Source organism: Portunus trituberculatus, chromosome 24 (assembly GCF_017591435.1).
Source record: "Portunus trituberculatus isolate SZX2019 chromosome 24, ASM1759143v1, whole genome shotgun sequence".
Lineage (NCBI taxonomy): Eukaryota > Metazoa > Arthropoda > Malacostraca > Decapoda > Portunidae > Portunus > Portunus trituberculatus.
In genome coordinates this window covers 17,179,489-17,192,369 of record NC_059278.1, presented here as the reverse complement: position 1 = coordinate 17,192,369, position 12,881 = coordinate 17,179,489, and the positions used below count along the sequence as shown (strand labels likewise).

The following is a 12,881-nucleotide window of genomic DNA, read 5'->3' as shown; positions in this document are numbered from 1 at the left end:
AGAGAGAGAGAGAGAGAGAGAGAGAGAGAGAGAGAGAGAGAGAGAGAGAGAGAGAGAGAGAGAGAGAGAGAGAGAGAGAGAGAGAGAGAGAGAGAAATTCCTCACTTCTTTCCCTTGATCTGTGGAATTAGAACCTGGGACACACACACACACACACACACACACACACACACACACACACACACACACACACACACACACACACACACACACACACACACACACACACACATTGAGGTGCTGTTAATAGTATACACAAGGTGAGATGTGTACAATGTGACGGAATAAGTGACGCTCGGATGTGACGGAATAACACTACAGTCAACACTTGGAAACGTGACTACTACTCACACACAACCGATATGAGTCACTTAAGTAAAGGAAGTCACCAATGAATACTTATCTTTTAAAACTAGAGCATAATTACCACTTCAGTTCAACATAAGTCAACTTTTTTAATAGTCCACCATTAACCCCTTCAGTACCATGACACGTTTTCATATTCATTCTGCTTAATATATGGTGATTTTCTACAGCTTCAGAAACTTATGTGGGGGAGATTGAAATAGTGAGGACTGTGGCCATTAATCTTCTGACCTCCATAGACCCTTTCTAATGTCAATAAAATCGTCCAATCATACCCAAAACTCATGGTAAAAATACGTCCTAGTACTGAAGGGGTTAATTAATTGTTAAAATCACACACAAGGCTAATGGACAAGTGGTAATTATGCTCCGCCTCTTAATTACTGTACAAGTTACCACTAATCACAACACTAGGGACAAAAGGTCTGCTGCTGCTTGTTCCTTCCCTTTGTGTTCGTGTATATACTACCACGTAACCTCTAGCGTGATTGACAGCTAAGTGTGACCTATCTTGTAAAGGCTGACCAATAGTGTGGGAGATAAGTATGATGAACAAAAGTATAGTACAGTTGATTCTGACGTTGTACATATATAGAGAGTAGTCACTATAGTTTGTTTACTCTAAAGTGGCCGACGTGGTACAGTGGAACCATGCGTGCTTTGGGGTCCGAGGGGTCTCCAAGCGCACGGGTTCGAATCCTGTCCACGGTCCGAGTGTAGGTTGGGCTTCCTCACTCAGGACAACGGTTTCCTAGCGGGTGGGGTTTGAGATAGGAGGTACCCCAAAAAGTATCCCCTTAAGCCCATAAATTCGCGTGAAAAACCCACATGGTATAAAAAAAAAAAAAGTGGCTCAGGGGTCTCGTTTTGAATGGTGTCCCAGGAAATGCGTGGTTGTCAGATCTTGAGGAAAACCGTGAGCTGTCCTTGTAATAAGTGCGTTGATCAACAGAAAAGTATTATTCACATCAAATCAATGACGTTATCAATAAGCTACAATGTGTTTGAAATCCAGGAGCCATCTTTAGAGCAGACAGACTATAATACCAACGATAAAAACTGAGACGAAAGTAGCATCAAAATATATGACTACTAGTTAATGTGACTTGTAAAGCTGAGCGACCAAGGATCCTAAAATAAAGTGTTGTGATGTCCAGTTAAGTGTGCTAGTAGTAATAAAAGTGACTTCAAGTGTTGTGATGTCCAGCTAAGTGTGCTCATTAACGCTAAAAGTGACTAAGTGTTGTGATGTCCAGTTAAGTGTGCTTTGTAATGCCAAAAGTGACTCCAAGTGTTGTAATGTCCAGTTAAGTGTGTTCTATAATGCCAAAAGTGACCTCAAGTGTTGTGATGTCCATTTAAGTGTGTTCTGTAATGCTAAAAGAGACCTACAAGTGATCCACAACAACCAAAAGTAATACTGTGACCACCTACAAAGACCTTGTGGAGTAGCAGTGACCTTAGGATTGAGTGAGTGACCTGATAAAATAAAGTGACCTCATAGTTGTGTGACCTTTCAAGTCCCTCTGGATATCCTGGCTTAGTCTTACCTTTGACCTTGTGACCTAATTACAAGTCCTTCAGTACCTATGACCTGTGACCTGTGACCTGTGACCTGTGATCTCCAGAAGCCACTAAACCTACGACCTATTCTATGACCTCTTAAAGGGACTGAAATGCCACTGTAACCTCTGCCACTGTGACCCTTCTCCATATAATTACTGGTGATTCCCAAGTCTATAAAGTAAATAGGAATAGAAATTAATGATTTTTTTCCATCATTGATTCCTACATCCTAAATTACTACTAAAATCCTACGTAGCATCCTAAGACTAAATTTCCATCATACATCCTACACTCATGGTATCCTATGTGGCAGAGAAACCTTGTGATATCCTGTAAATTATATGAACCTAAAATCATCCTTCTAGGCAGTAAGTCCTTTGGTAAATGCTAAGGAAGATTATGATGTACTGTCTTCCTTCACTATCCTACACATCCTAGTCTAAGGGAAGGAAGGCCAGAAGGAAGGCCTGGGATCCCATACCAGCGCTGGCGGCCCAGAGGAGGGGCGTGCGGCCGTCGTGGTCAGTGACGGACACATCCACGCCGTACTGAAGGAGTTTGCGAAGGACTTGCAGGCCGACACGCACGTCATTCCCCATCTCGCTGTTCGGACCACACATCTGAGGGCGAAGGAGCGAAAAAAATAGAAAAAGAGAAAGAATTATGCGATCAGGATTTGGAACAGAAGATAGAGCAAACTGCAACAACAAGAAGGCCCAATAAAAAAATAACAACAACAACAGAATCTAGCGACGAAAGTGGGAGCCGATAGAAAGGCACCCCACGCCCACTGGTGACTGGTGACTGGCCGAGGGAAGGAGAGGGGAGGATATACATTCATGACTGGAGAGAGAGAAGGAATGGGGATGGAAGAAGAGGAGATAATATACCTTGGTGAGTGGAGAGTGAAAGAATGGACGAAGGAAAGAAGAAAAGAAGGTGAAGGTGAAAGTGAACGCCAACATCCGGTATTCCCAGGCGGTCACTCATCCAAGTACTGACCCGACCTAATGTTGCTTAACCCTCTGACTGCCACCTGCCACACCTTTCCATGAATATCAACCACTCGGAAATCTTTACTTGTTCTACAGGCACATGAAATCGTTGAACTGTGAAGAAAGTACAAAATGTAGTCTTTGTTCATTGCTAACTGGTTTGTAAACGCTTAGAAAGACTTCACGCATTGCTTCTTGCGCTGGTGATTACTTCGTGTTGCAGTGTAAGGGTAAACTTCGCTGATCTGACGAGGAGGCAATCCACTGGTGACTGAAGGAGTGACAGGATGGAAGGAAGTAAGGAGGAAAGAAACAACAAACGAGTGAGACAAAGATGGACGGAGAGAAAGAAATGAATAACACTACAGTTTCAAGCGCAAGATAGGAAGATGAGTGCAGGTATAGTGGACACACACACACACACACACACACACACACACACACACACACACACACACACACACACACACACACACACACATACCTGGGCGGCGTAGTGCAGAGGGTAGGCACCGTGTAGGTCAGGAGTGGAAGCATCAGCGCCAGCCTCCATCAGCATCTCCAGCAGCTCCACTTCCCCACACACTGCAGAAGGAAGCAGGAAGGTGTTCAGTGTTAAGAGGGGTGAAAATTCGTTAAAAAGAGACAAAAATAGACCAACAGTGACATGAAAGAGAAAAGTTTAGTTAGTTGTGGAAGAGAAGCCACCAGCCCCGCATGAGTCACGTCACATGTAAGAACTAGTGACACAAGGGCAGTGACTCAGAGTGACTCATAACTAAGGGCGGGCAGCGTGATCTCAGCCAACCGCCACAGCTCGGGGACATTTGGTGTCAGTGCCGTGACTGTCGTAAACCTCCACACACATGGAGGCGTTGGCACTCTGCTGACAGTCCATCAGCCTCTGTATAGGACAGCCAAGGTTCTTCTTTGAAATGAGTTCCTTCCCTGCTCAGCCGCGTCTTCCTGCTCCTTGTCCTGGTCCTGCTCCTGGTCGTGGTGTCGTTGCACGTGACACAGGCGTGGTTGGAGTGACTTGGCGAGTCGCTCAATCCTGCGCTGTGCGAGTTCTTTCTCCCTAAGGAGGCGTTCAACTGCATTCGGTTCCTCAGGAGTTCCTTCTTTGTTGAGTTTCTGTAAGACGCGCCTCTGCTGTGCCAGCCTCTCCCTGAGGCGCTGTCTGCACTCCCGCGCGGACTTCTCGGACCTTCGTACACGCTTGGCAGCAGATCTTTCCTTCTTGTCTGTTTTGCGTTCCAGCTGCTTGAGTCCTGTCTTGAGGTGATGCATTTTCCCGAGCAGTTTTCCCTCAATCTCGCCAGTCTTCTCATGCTTCTTTCGACGGAGCTTCTCACGGAGGCGCATCTGGGCGAGACGATGCTTTTGACGAAGACGATGCTGCTGCAGACGCTTCTTAGCCCGATATTGTTCCTGCCGGCGACGGCGACGTTGGCGGATTCGATCCTTTTCCAGTCGCCTTTGCCGACTATCTTGTTGCTTCAGGCGCCACCTTTCAAGCCTGTCACGACAGCAGCTCCGTCTGTCACGGCAACACCTCTTCTGCTGCAGCTTTTCTTGCGCCAGACGCTCCTGTTCAATACGTTGTTGTTCCAATCTCAGCTGCGCCAGTCGTTCCTGCTCCAGGCGCCGCTGCTCCATGTGCCGCTTCGCTAAACGCTCTTGTTCCTGGCGCTGTTCCTCCAGCTTCCGTTGTTCGAGTTTTCGTTCCTCAAGTCGCATCTCATCGAAACGCAGCTGTTCAATGCGCAGCTGCTCGAGGCGCATGCGCTCAACTCTTGCTTGCTCAGAAAGCTTTTCCTTCTCACGCTTCTGTTGTTCCAGCGCGCCTTGTCTGTCTCGCTGCTGTTGACGCCGCTGTTGTTCACGCTGCTGCTGTATGCGACGCTTCTTTTCAAGCAGCTTCTGTCTGCGACGCTGCTTTTCCCTGCGACGACGCTTCTCTTCAAGCTGCTGCTCTTTGCGACGCTGTTCCTGCGACGCTGTTCCCTGCGACGACGCTTCTTTTCAAGCTGCTGCTGCTCTTTGCGACGCTGTTTATTGCGACGACGCTGCTGTCTGCGACGTCTTTCCTCAAGCTGCTGCTCTCTACGACGCTGTTCTTTGCGACGCTGTTCTTTGCTACGCTGTTCTTTGCGACGCTGCTGTAGCCTGCGACGTCTTTCCTCAAGCTGCTGCTCTCTACGACGCTGTTCTTTGCGACGCTGTTCTTTGCTACGCTGTTCTTTGCGACGCTGCTGTCTGCGACGTCTTTCCTCAAACTGCTGCTCTCTACGACGCTGTTCTTTGCGACGCTGTTCTTTGCGACGCTGTTCTTTGCGACGCTGTTCTTTGCGACGCCTTTCTTCAAGCTGCTGCTCTCTGCGACGCTGTCCTTTGCGACGCTGTTCTTTGCGACGCCTTTCTTCAAGCTGCTGCTCTCTGCGACGCTGTCCTTTGCGACGCTGTTCTTTGCGACGCCTTTCTTCAAGCTGCTGCTCTCTGCGACGCTGTTCTTTGCGATGCTGTTCTTTGCGACGCTGTTCTTTGCGACGCCTTTCTTCAAGCTGCTGCTCTCTGCGACGCTGTTCTTTGCGACGAGGCTGCTGTTGTCTGCTACGCTTCTCTTCAAGCAGCTGCTGTCTACGACGCTGTTCCTTGCGACGCTGCAGTTGTCTGCGACGCTTCTTTTCAAGCATTTGTTGTCTGCGGCGCTGTTCCCTGCGTCGTTGCTGTCTACGACGCTCCTGCTGAAGCAACCTTTCTTTGCGACGCTTCTGTTGAGGCAGTTGTCTGCGATGACGTTCTTCACGACGCTTCTGCTCAATCAGCTGTTGTTTTTGATGTTTCTGTTGAAGCTGCTGTTCGAGCAGCTGTTGTCTGGGGCTCTGCCGTCCATAACCATGCTGTCTACAAACTTGTTTGTTGCGGTGACGTTGTTCGCGACACCACGCTTCAAGCTGCAGCTGCCTGCGACCTTTCTCTGCTGTAAGCTGTTGTTTTCGTCGCTCTTCTTCCAAAAGTCGCTTTTCCAGACGCTTTTGTCTGCAGGCTTCTTGTCTGCGCAGTATCATGTCTCGTTGTAGCCTTCCGATGTACTGCTGAGCGCGGCGCTGTCTGGCGCGGTGTTCCAATTCCTTGTGAAGTAATTGGTCTTGACTCTGCTCCTTAACCTCCCCCGCTAGATGGCGTGGGCAGCAGCCCGGCGAGTGTCCCTCTGTGTTGCGGGAGTGGCGAGAGCGGCGGCCCTCTGCAGCGTCAGTACGCGGTGCGTGGTATCGGGGACTCTCCTCCACGTAATCAGCCTCCCTCAGGTCCTGGACAGCCTCAGCTTGGTTGCTCAAGTTTTCAGCGTTTGGCGTCACCAGGGCCTCGGGGCGCGCGGTGCCCTCCTCGCCACACACTGCCCGCCCCGCAAACACCAGCCACACCACCGCGTACAACATCGCGAGTCTGAACATAGAATGTCTTCAACCAATACCAAAAATTGGTAAAAAAATAAAAGCATATAGGAAAGTCGAGACGACCTCTGCAAAGCGGGAAAGAATAAGAGGGCCACCAGGGAAACGGTGGTGGTGGTGGTGGTGGTGGTGGTGCTACTGCCACGACGCACTTTATGATCTGCCTGTAAATATGAAGACCGAGGCCGCGACACGCTGACAGGGGGGAATGACCTTAACTGAGGACTGAATACCCAGGGTGGGCTTTGCGTGGGCTGCCCTGGTGTCCGAAATAGTGTTCACCAGGAAGCAGTGACGCCACGAGAACAGTCACCCAATGATGGACCCACATACCACTGCCACCACCACCACCACCCCTGCTACCACGGTACCCCCCGGCACACACTTCGATTGGCAAACTGTGACGTCACGAAGTCTTCGCCGAGGTGTCACGCTGACCTTTGACGTAACGGATGACGCGATACCTGACACCCTCACTGCCTCCACCAGACCTCCTCCACCTCACAACTCACATCTCTTACCGTTACCCCCCTCCCCTCTCTCTCTCTCTCTCTCTCTCTCTCTCTCTCTCTCTCTCTCTCTCTCTCTCTCTTGTACTTTCCCATTTGACCTCCCTTCTTCCTTCCCTCCACTTCCTCCAATTCCTCCACCTCTCCACTCCTCCACTCCATCGAATATCAGGGAAGCACTTGGCATTCCGTGAAGTGTTCCATCGATCGCTCCACTTCCTCCTCCACCTCCACCTCTCCTCCACCTCTCCTCCACCCCTACTCCACTATTGTTCTTAATTCACAGCAGTTATTATCGATAGCTGAAGAATGCTGTCATAATCTCTCTCTCTCCCTCTCTCTCTCTCTCTCTCTCTCTCTCTCTCTCTCTCTCTCTCTCTCTCTCTCTCTCTCTCTCTCTTGAACAAGCATCTCTCGTGACCTTGAATTCCGACCTACTTAAAAAAATAGATAAAAAAAAAAAAAATAGAAGACAAGAAAATAGATATTAATTTCAATAGACTTTTCCTCAACTATTCCTTCCCTCTTTCCTACCTCCTTCCCCCATCTCCCCTCCCTTTCTCCTCCTCCCTTTCTCCACTCCCTTTCTCCTCCTCCTCCTCTCCTCCTCCTCCTCCCCCTCTCCCCTCCTTTTCTCCTCCTCCTCTCCCTCCCTTTCTCCTCCTCCCTTTCTTCTCCTCCCTTTCTCCTTCTCCCCCTCTCCCGTTCCTTTCCCCTCAGGACCACAGCATGACCCGCCGCCGCCACTGGAGGAGTTATGTACGAGTTATGCAGTCGATAAGCAACACGTCCCTGCCACTACCTCACGATAACGAAGAGAGTGATTATAGGAGGACAGCAGTTAATGGTCTGAGAGGACGTAAAAATGGGAGGTGTATTGCAGAGGAGGAGGAGGAGGAGGAGGAGGAGGAGGAGGAGGAGGAGGAGGAGGAGGAGGAGGAGGAGGGATTGGTTACGATGACTATATTTCAGATTTTGCTGTGTGTGTGTGTGTGTGTGTGTGTGTGTGTGTGTGTGTGTGTGTGTGTGTGTGTGTGTGTGTGTGTGTGTGTGTGTGTGTGTGTGTGTTTAATTGTTCTCTGTCGTGTTTGTTCGTCTTTGTTTTCGCTGTTATTATTATTGTTTTGTTTTTGTTTGAGTGTTGTTATGCTTCAGTGACTGTGGGGGATATTTCTCTCTCTCTCTCTCTCTCTCTCTCTCTCTCTCTCTCTCTCTCTCTCTCTCTCTCTCTCTCTCTCTCTCTCTCTCTCACCTTGGCGTGAATTAAATCTCTTAGTTCGAGGAATTCTCAATCCAGACATAGCGAACTGTCTCTAATAACTCTCTCTCTCTCTCTCTCTCTCTCTCTCTCTCTCTCTCTCTCTCTCTCTCTCAACACAAATTAGTACATTATCTTTGAAATGGAGGAATAAAAAGCCAAATAATTAATGGCTTCTTATTGTCACGACCTTGAAAACACACAAAGAAAGAAGAAAAACTCACATCATTCCTTTTTTCTTCCTTTTTTCTTTATTTTCTTCCTTTACTTCTTCATTTACATTCCTCTGTCTGTCTGTCTGTCTGTCTGTCTCTCTCTCTCTCTCTTTTTCTTATTTCGAGTTCATTTTCTTTGTGTTCGTTTCTTTTCTTTGTTTTTCTTTAATTTCTCTTCTTTCATTATTTATTTACAGGCTACATTATTTATTTTATTATTACAATCTCTCCATCTCTCTCTTTTGCTTTCCCTTGCAATAAATTAAGCGACAACTAAGTTTTCCTCTCTTTCTTCTTTTCTCCTTCTTTCACCTCCGTTTCTCTACACCTTTCATTTCCCCTCTCATTATTTTCTCCAGGTTTTTCTTTCAATCCTTTGTTTTTCTGTCCACCCCCAGCACATGACAGATAAGTTTCTCTCTCTCTCTCTCTCTCTCTCTCTCTCTCTCTCTCTCTCTCTCTCTCTCTCTCTCTCTCTCTCTCTCTCTCTCTCTCTGTCTCTCCTTCTTCAGCTTCTTTTCTCTACACCTTCGCTTTCTTTTTCATTAATTTTCTATCTGTTCTTCTTTCTTTTCTTTGTTTTCTGTCAATCCCCTCCTCTCCTCTTTCTCTCTTTCCTTTCCTCTTTTTATACTTCCTTTCTCTACACCTTTCGTTTCTTTTATCATTAATTCTCTCTGTGTTTTTCTTTTTTCTTTTTTCCCTTTTATTTTCTGTCGATGCCCAGCACACAACAGGAAAGTCTCTCATCTCGTTTTCCTTTTCCTCTTTCCTTCACTTCCTTTCCCTTTTCATGATTTGTCTACCTGTCTTTCTTTCTGTTTTTTTTTTTTTCTTTTTATGATTGTGTTTCTTTTTTGTGTTTATTTTTTTCTATTTTTTGACATGATTTCTTTTCTCTTCTGTTTTATTTCTAGATTTGTATGTCTGCCCTCTCTCTCTCTCTCTCTCTCTCTCTCTCTCTCTCTCTCTCTCTCTCTCTCTCTCTCTCTCTCTCTCTCTCTCTCTCTCTTGTTTCTTTGTTTTCTGTCCACACTCCACAGCCAAGCACACGAGGGCGTCACACACCACACCTATCACCTGGGAAAGAGACACGATATACCTGCATTCTTTCTTTAATCCTTTCAGTAATGGAACGCATTTTTACCTTGAATTTTCAGTGTCATTAGACGATTTTATTTACATTAGGAAGGGTCAATGGAGGTCTGAAGATTAATAGCCACTGCTTTCACTATTTCAATCATCCCCTAAGTTTCTGAAGGTGTATAAAATCACCAAATATTAAGCAGAATGAATAATGGAAACGTGGCATGATACTGAAGGGGTTAAACGATTTTATTTACATTAGGAAGGGTCTATGGAGGTCATCAGAAGATTAATGGCCAGAGTCTTCACTTTTTCAATCATTCCCTAAGTAGAATGAATATGAAAAAGTGTCCTGGTACTATTTTACTATTACTATTTACTATTTTAATCCCCACACAAGTTTCTGAAGCTACATAAAATCGCTAAATAGTAAGAAGAATGAAGATAAAAACGTGTCTTGTTACTGAAGGGGTTAATGGTCAATCTTCAAAAATTCCAATCGCTCATATAAGTCTCTAAAGCAGCATAAAATCAACAAATAGTAATCAGAATGAATGTGAAAACGTGTCTTAGTACTGAAGGGGTTAATGGACAGAGTCTTCAAAAATTTCCATCGCCCACATAAGTTTCTAAAAGCTGAATAAAATGAATGAATGTGAAAACGTGTCCTTGTAATGAAGGGGTTAACTGGCACGACCAATGAAAGAGTGTGAGAAAATTATTTAATGCGTGGGATTATTACTCTTTCTTATATATGAAGATGGAGTTTTTTTTTTCATTCTTCTTTCTTTCTTTTTCATTATTTTTTCTCTTTCTCTTTTCCTTTTGCTTTACCATTACATCTAATTATATTTTATTTGCTTTCCCTCTGTCATGAAATAAAGTGTTTTGATTTTGTTATTACTTTGAAAAACATTGGATATTTCTATTAAATCAGCGTGTCTGTCTGTCTCTCTCTCTCTCTCTCTCTCTCTCTCTCTCTCTCTCTACGTAATTGTGTTCATGGATCTGGTTTTGTTCATATAGTTTCTTTTTTTCTTCGTTTTATTTCATTTGTTTTGTTATTGAGTTAGAAAATGGTTTAATGTTTTTCTTGCTTATTTGATTTTTTTTTTTTCGTTGCGTGTTGAAATGAAGTCAATTCTGCTTTTTTTTCTGTTATTTTCTTATTTTATTTACTTATTGTCTTTTTTTGTTACTTTTCTGTTTATTAATTTCTTTTTACTTCTTGGTTTCAATTTAATTTTCTTATGTTGTTGAATTAAGAATGGCACTTTTTATCCCATTTTCTTTGACATTTTTACTTTTATTTATCTATTCTTTTTTTTTTTCTTTGATGCTTTTATTTCTATTTTTTTCCCACGATAATATTTTCACGAATCGATTTTCCACGATAATATTTTCCGCGATTCGATTTTCCAGTATAATATTTTTCACGATTCGATTTTCCACGATAATATTTTTCATGATTCGATTTCCTGGATAATATTTTTCACGATTCGATTTTTCACGATAATATTTTCCACGATTCGATTTCCCATTATAATATTTGTCTTGCTTTGATCTTATTCTTTACGTTATTTAGTTACGACATTATCTAAAGGCCATTTTTTTTCTTTTTTCTTCTTTTCTTGTCTTCGTTTCAACTTGTTCATTATGTTATTTAGTGGACATTATTTAAAGGCAACAGTTTTTCTTCTTTTTCTTCTTTTGTCTTCATTTCATATTATTCGTCAAGTTAATTAGAACACTACCTAAAGGCGATACATTTTCTTCTTCTTTTCTTCTTTTTTTGTCTTCACTTTATCTTATTCCTTTCGTTATTTAGTTGGGAACATTATTTAAAGGCGATATATTTCTATTTCTTTCTTTTTTTGCGTGTGTTTATATTATTCGCTAAGTTAGGAAATTATTTAAAGGCCACATAATTTTTCTTCTTTTTTTTTTTTACATTCTGTCTTTATTCCAATTTATTCCTTACGTTATCTAGTCAGGATATTATTAAAAGCGATAAATTCCTTCTTTTCTTCTTTTTTTTCCTGTTTTTTTTCTTATTCGTTAATTTATTTAGCTGGGACATTAATTAAAGGCGATACATTCCTTCTTTTCATTCTTTTTTCTTGTTTTTTTTCTTATTCGTTAAGTTATTTAGCTGAGATATTAATTAAAGGCGATTTATTTTTTTTCTTCACTTTCTTCTATTCGTAAAATGTCAGAGGAAAACGTAATGACTTGTGCGATGGAGTCAGTTCGAAATAGAAAGAATTGTTGTTGTTGTTTTTTTATTTCATCCAGTTTTTGTTATTGTCTGGTTTTCTTATTTGAGTTTTAGAGAAAAATATGAAAAATTCGGAAAATTAAAAATAAACACAAATATTTTTTTCAACTCCTCGTAAAAATAGAAAATGTGAAATAAAAATCTCAATAAACAACTTAAATGAAACAAAAAACGAGAAGAAACTGTATAAAAAGAAATCAGAGGAAAAACAAGAAGGAGAAGGAACAAAATGGACGACCACCAAGCAAACCATCTGTGCCTTCCCTCGTTCCCGGTGTTTATAAAGCCAACAAAACTTTAGCATAGACAATAAATAAAAACAAAAATCATAAAGAAAATAAATAAAAATAGCAATAACAATAAAGCAAAATTTACTGCAACATAACACTTTCTTCAAATCACCACTCTGGTACATAAAGTTGACACATTTTACAACACACACACACACACACACACACACACACACACACACACACACACACACACACACACACTCTCTCTCTCTCTCTCTCTCTCTCTCTCTCTCGTCACATTCCTGCTGTTAAAATCTCACAACCTGACGCGTATTCTACGAACTCAACACGGCAAGACTGTAATGTTCCTTTTGGCTCCGTTGTATATGCTTTGTGGAGAGCCTTGAGTGCCTTGAGTGCCTCCCAGTGGTGCCAGTGTGGTGCTGTGTCGTGTGCCTGTGTCGTTATGCGCTGCTCTTTTTGCTGTGTTTTGGCTGTTACTGTGTGTGTGTGTGTGTGTGTGTGTGTGTGTGTGTGTGTGTGTGTGTGTGTGTGTGTGTGTGTGTGTGTGTGTGTGTGTGTGTGTGTGTGTGTGTGTGTGTTCTTTCATCATGTGTTTTTCTTGTTACTTTTGCGTGTGCGTGTGGTTAAGTATTTGTGTGTGTTTTTTTTTCTTTTTTTTTTTTTTAGTTATGATTAGATGGTGTTTTGATACCTTTTTGTTTTGTACTTCCTTATCTTTTCCTATTTTCCTATTGACCGCGTTTTTATATTCATTCTGCTTACTATTTAGCGATTTTATACACCTTCAGAAACTTATGTGTGGATTAAAATAGTACAGACCCTGACCATTAATTAATCTTTTGACCTCCGCAGACCTTTTCTAACACAAATAAAATCGTCTAATCATACCCAAA

The 12,881-nt window shown here is 43.2% G+C and overlaps 2 protein-coding genes across 8 annotated transcripts in view; both read right to left on the bottom strand.

The window, feature by feature from the left end:
- Positions 1–12,881, bottom strand: part of LOC123508384 (serine/threonine-protein phosphatase 6 regulatory ankyrin repeat subunit A-like) — a 70,901-nt gene that overhangs the window by 27,852 nt on the left and 30,168 nt on the right. For all 7 annotated transcript variants that reach the window (XR_006675932.1, XM_045262084.1, XM_045262088.1 and 4 more), the window contains exons 5-6: positions 3,412–3,512; positions 2,414–2,552 (exon numbers count right to left, since the gene is read on the bottom strand). Coding sequence is in view for 6 of the 7 variants with exons in the window: in XM_045262084.1 (XP_045118019.1) it covers positions 2,414–2,552; positions 3,412–3,512 (240 nt within the window). In the remaining variant the exon portion in view is untranslated. The remainder of the gene's footprint in view (positions 1–2,413; positions 2,553–3,411; positions 3,513–12,881) is intronic.
- On the bottom strand, positions 4,470–6,861 carry LOC123508385 (trichohyalin-like). Its single transcript, XM_045262092.1, has one exon. The coding sequence runs from the start codon at positions 6,383–6,385 to the stop codon at positions 4,598–4,600; it is 1,788 nt and encodes a 595-aa protein (XP_045118027.1). The 5' UTR covers positions 6,386–6,861; the 3' UTR covers positions 4,470–4,597.

Excerpts from the sequence above, each read along its gene's own strand:
- LOC123508385 (XM_045262092.1), bottom strand. The coding sequence starts at position 6,385 with ATGTTCAGACTCGCGATGTTGTACGCGGTGGTGTGGCTGGTGTTTGCG.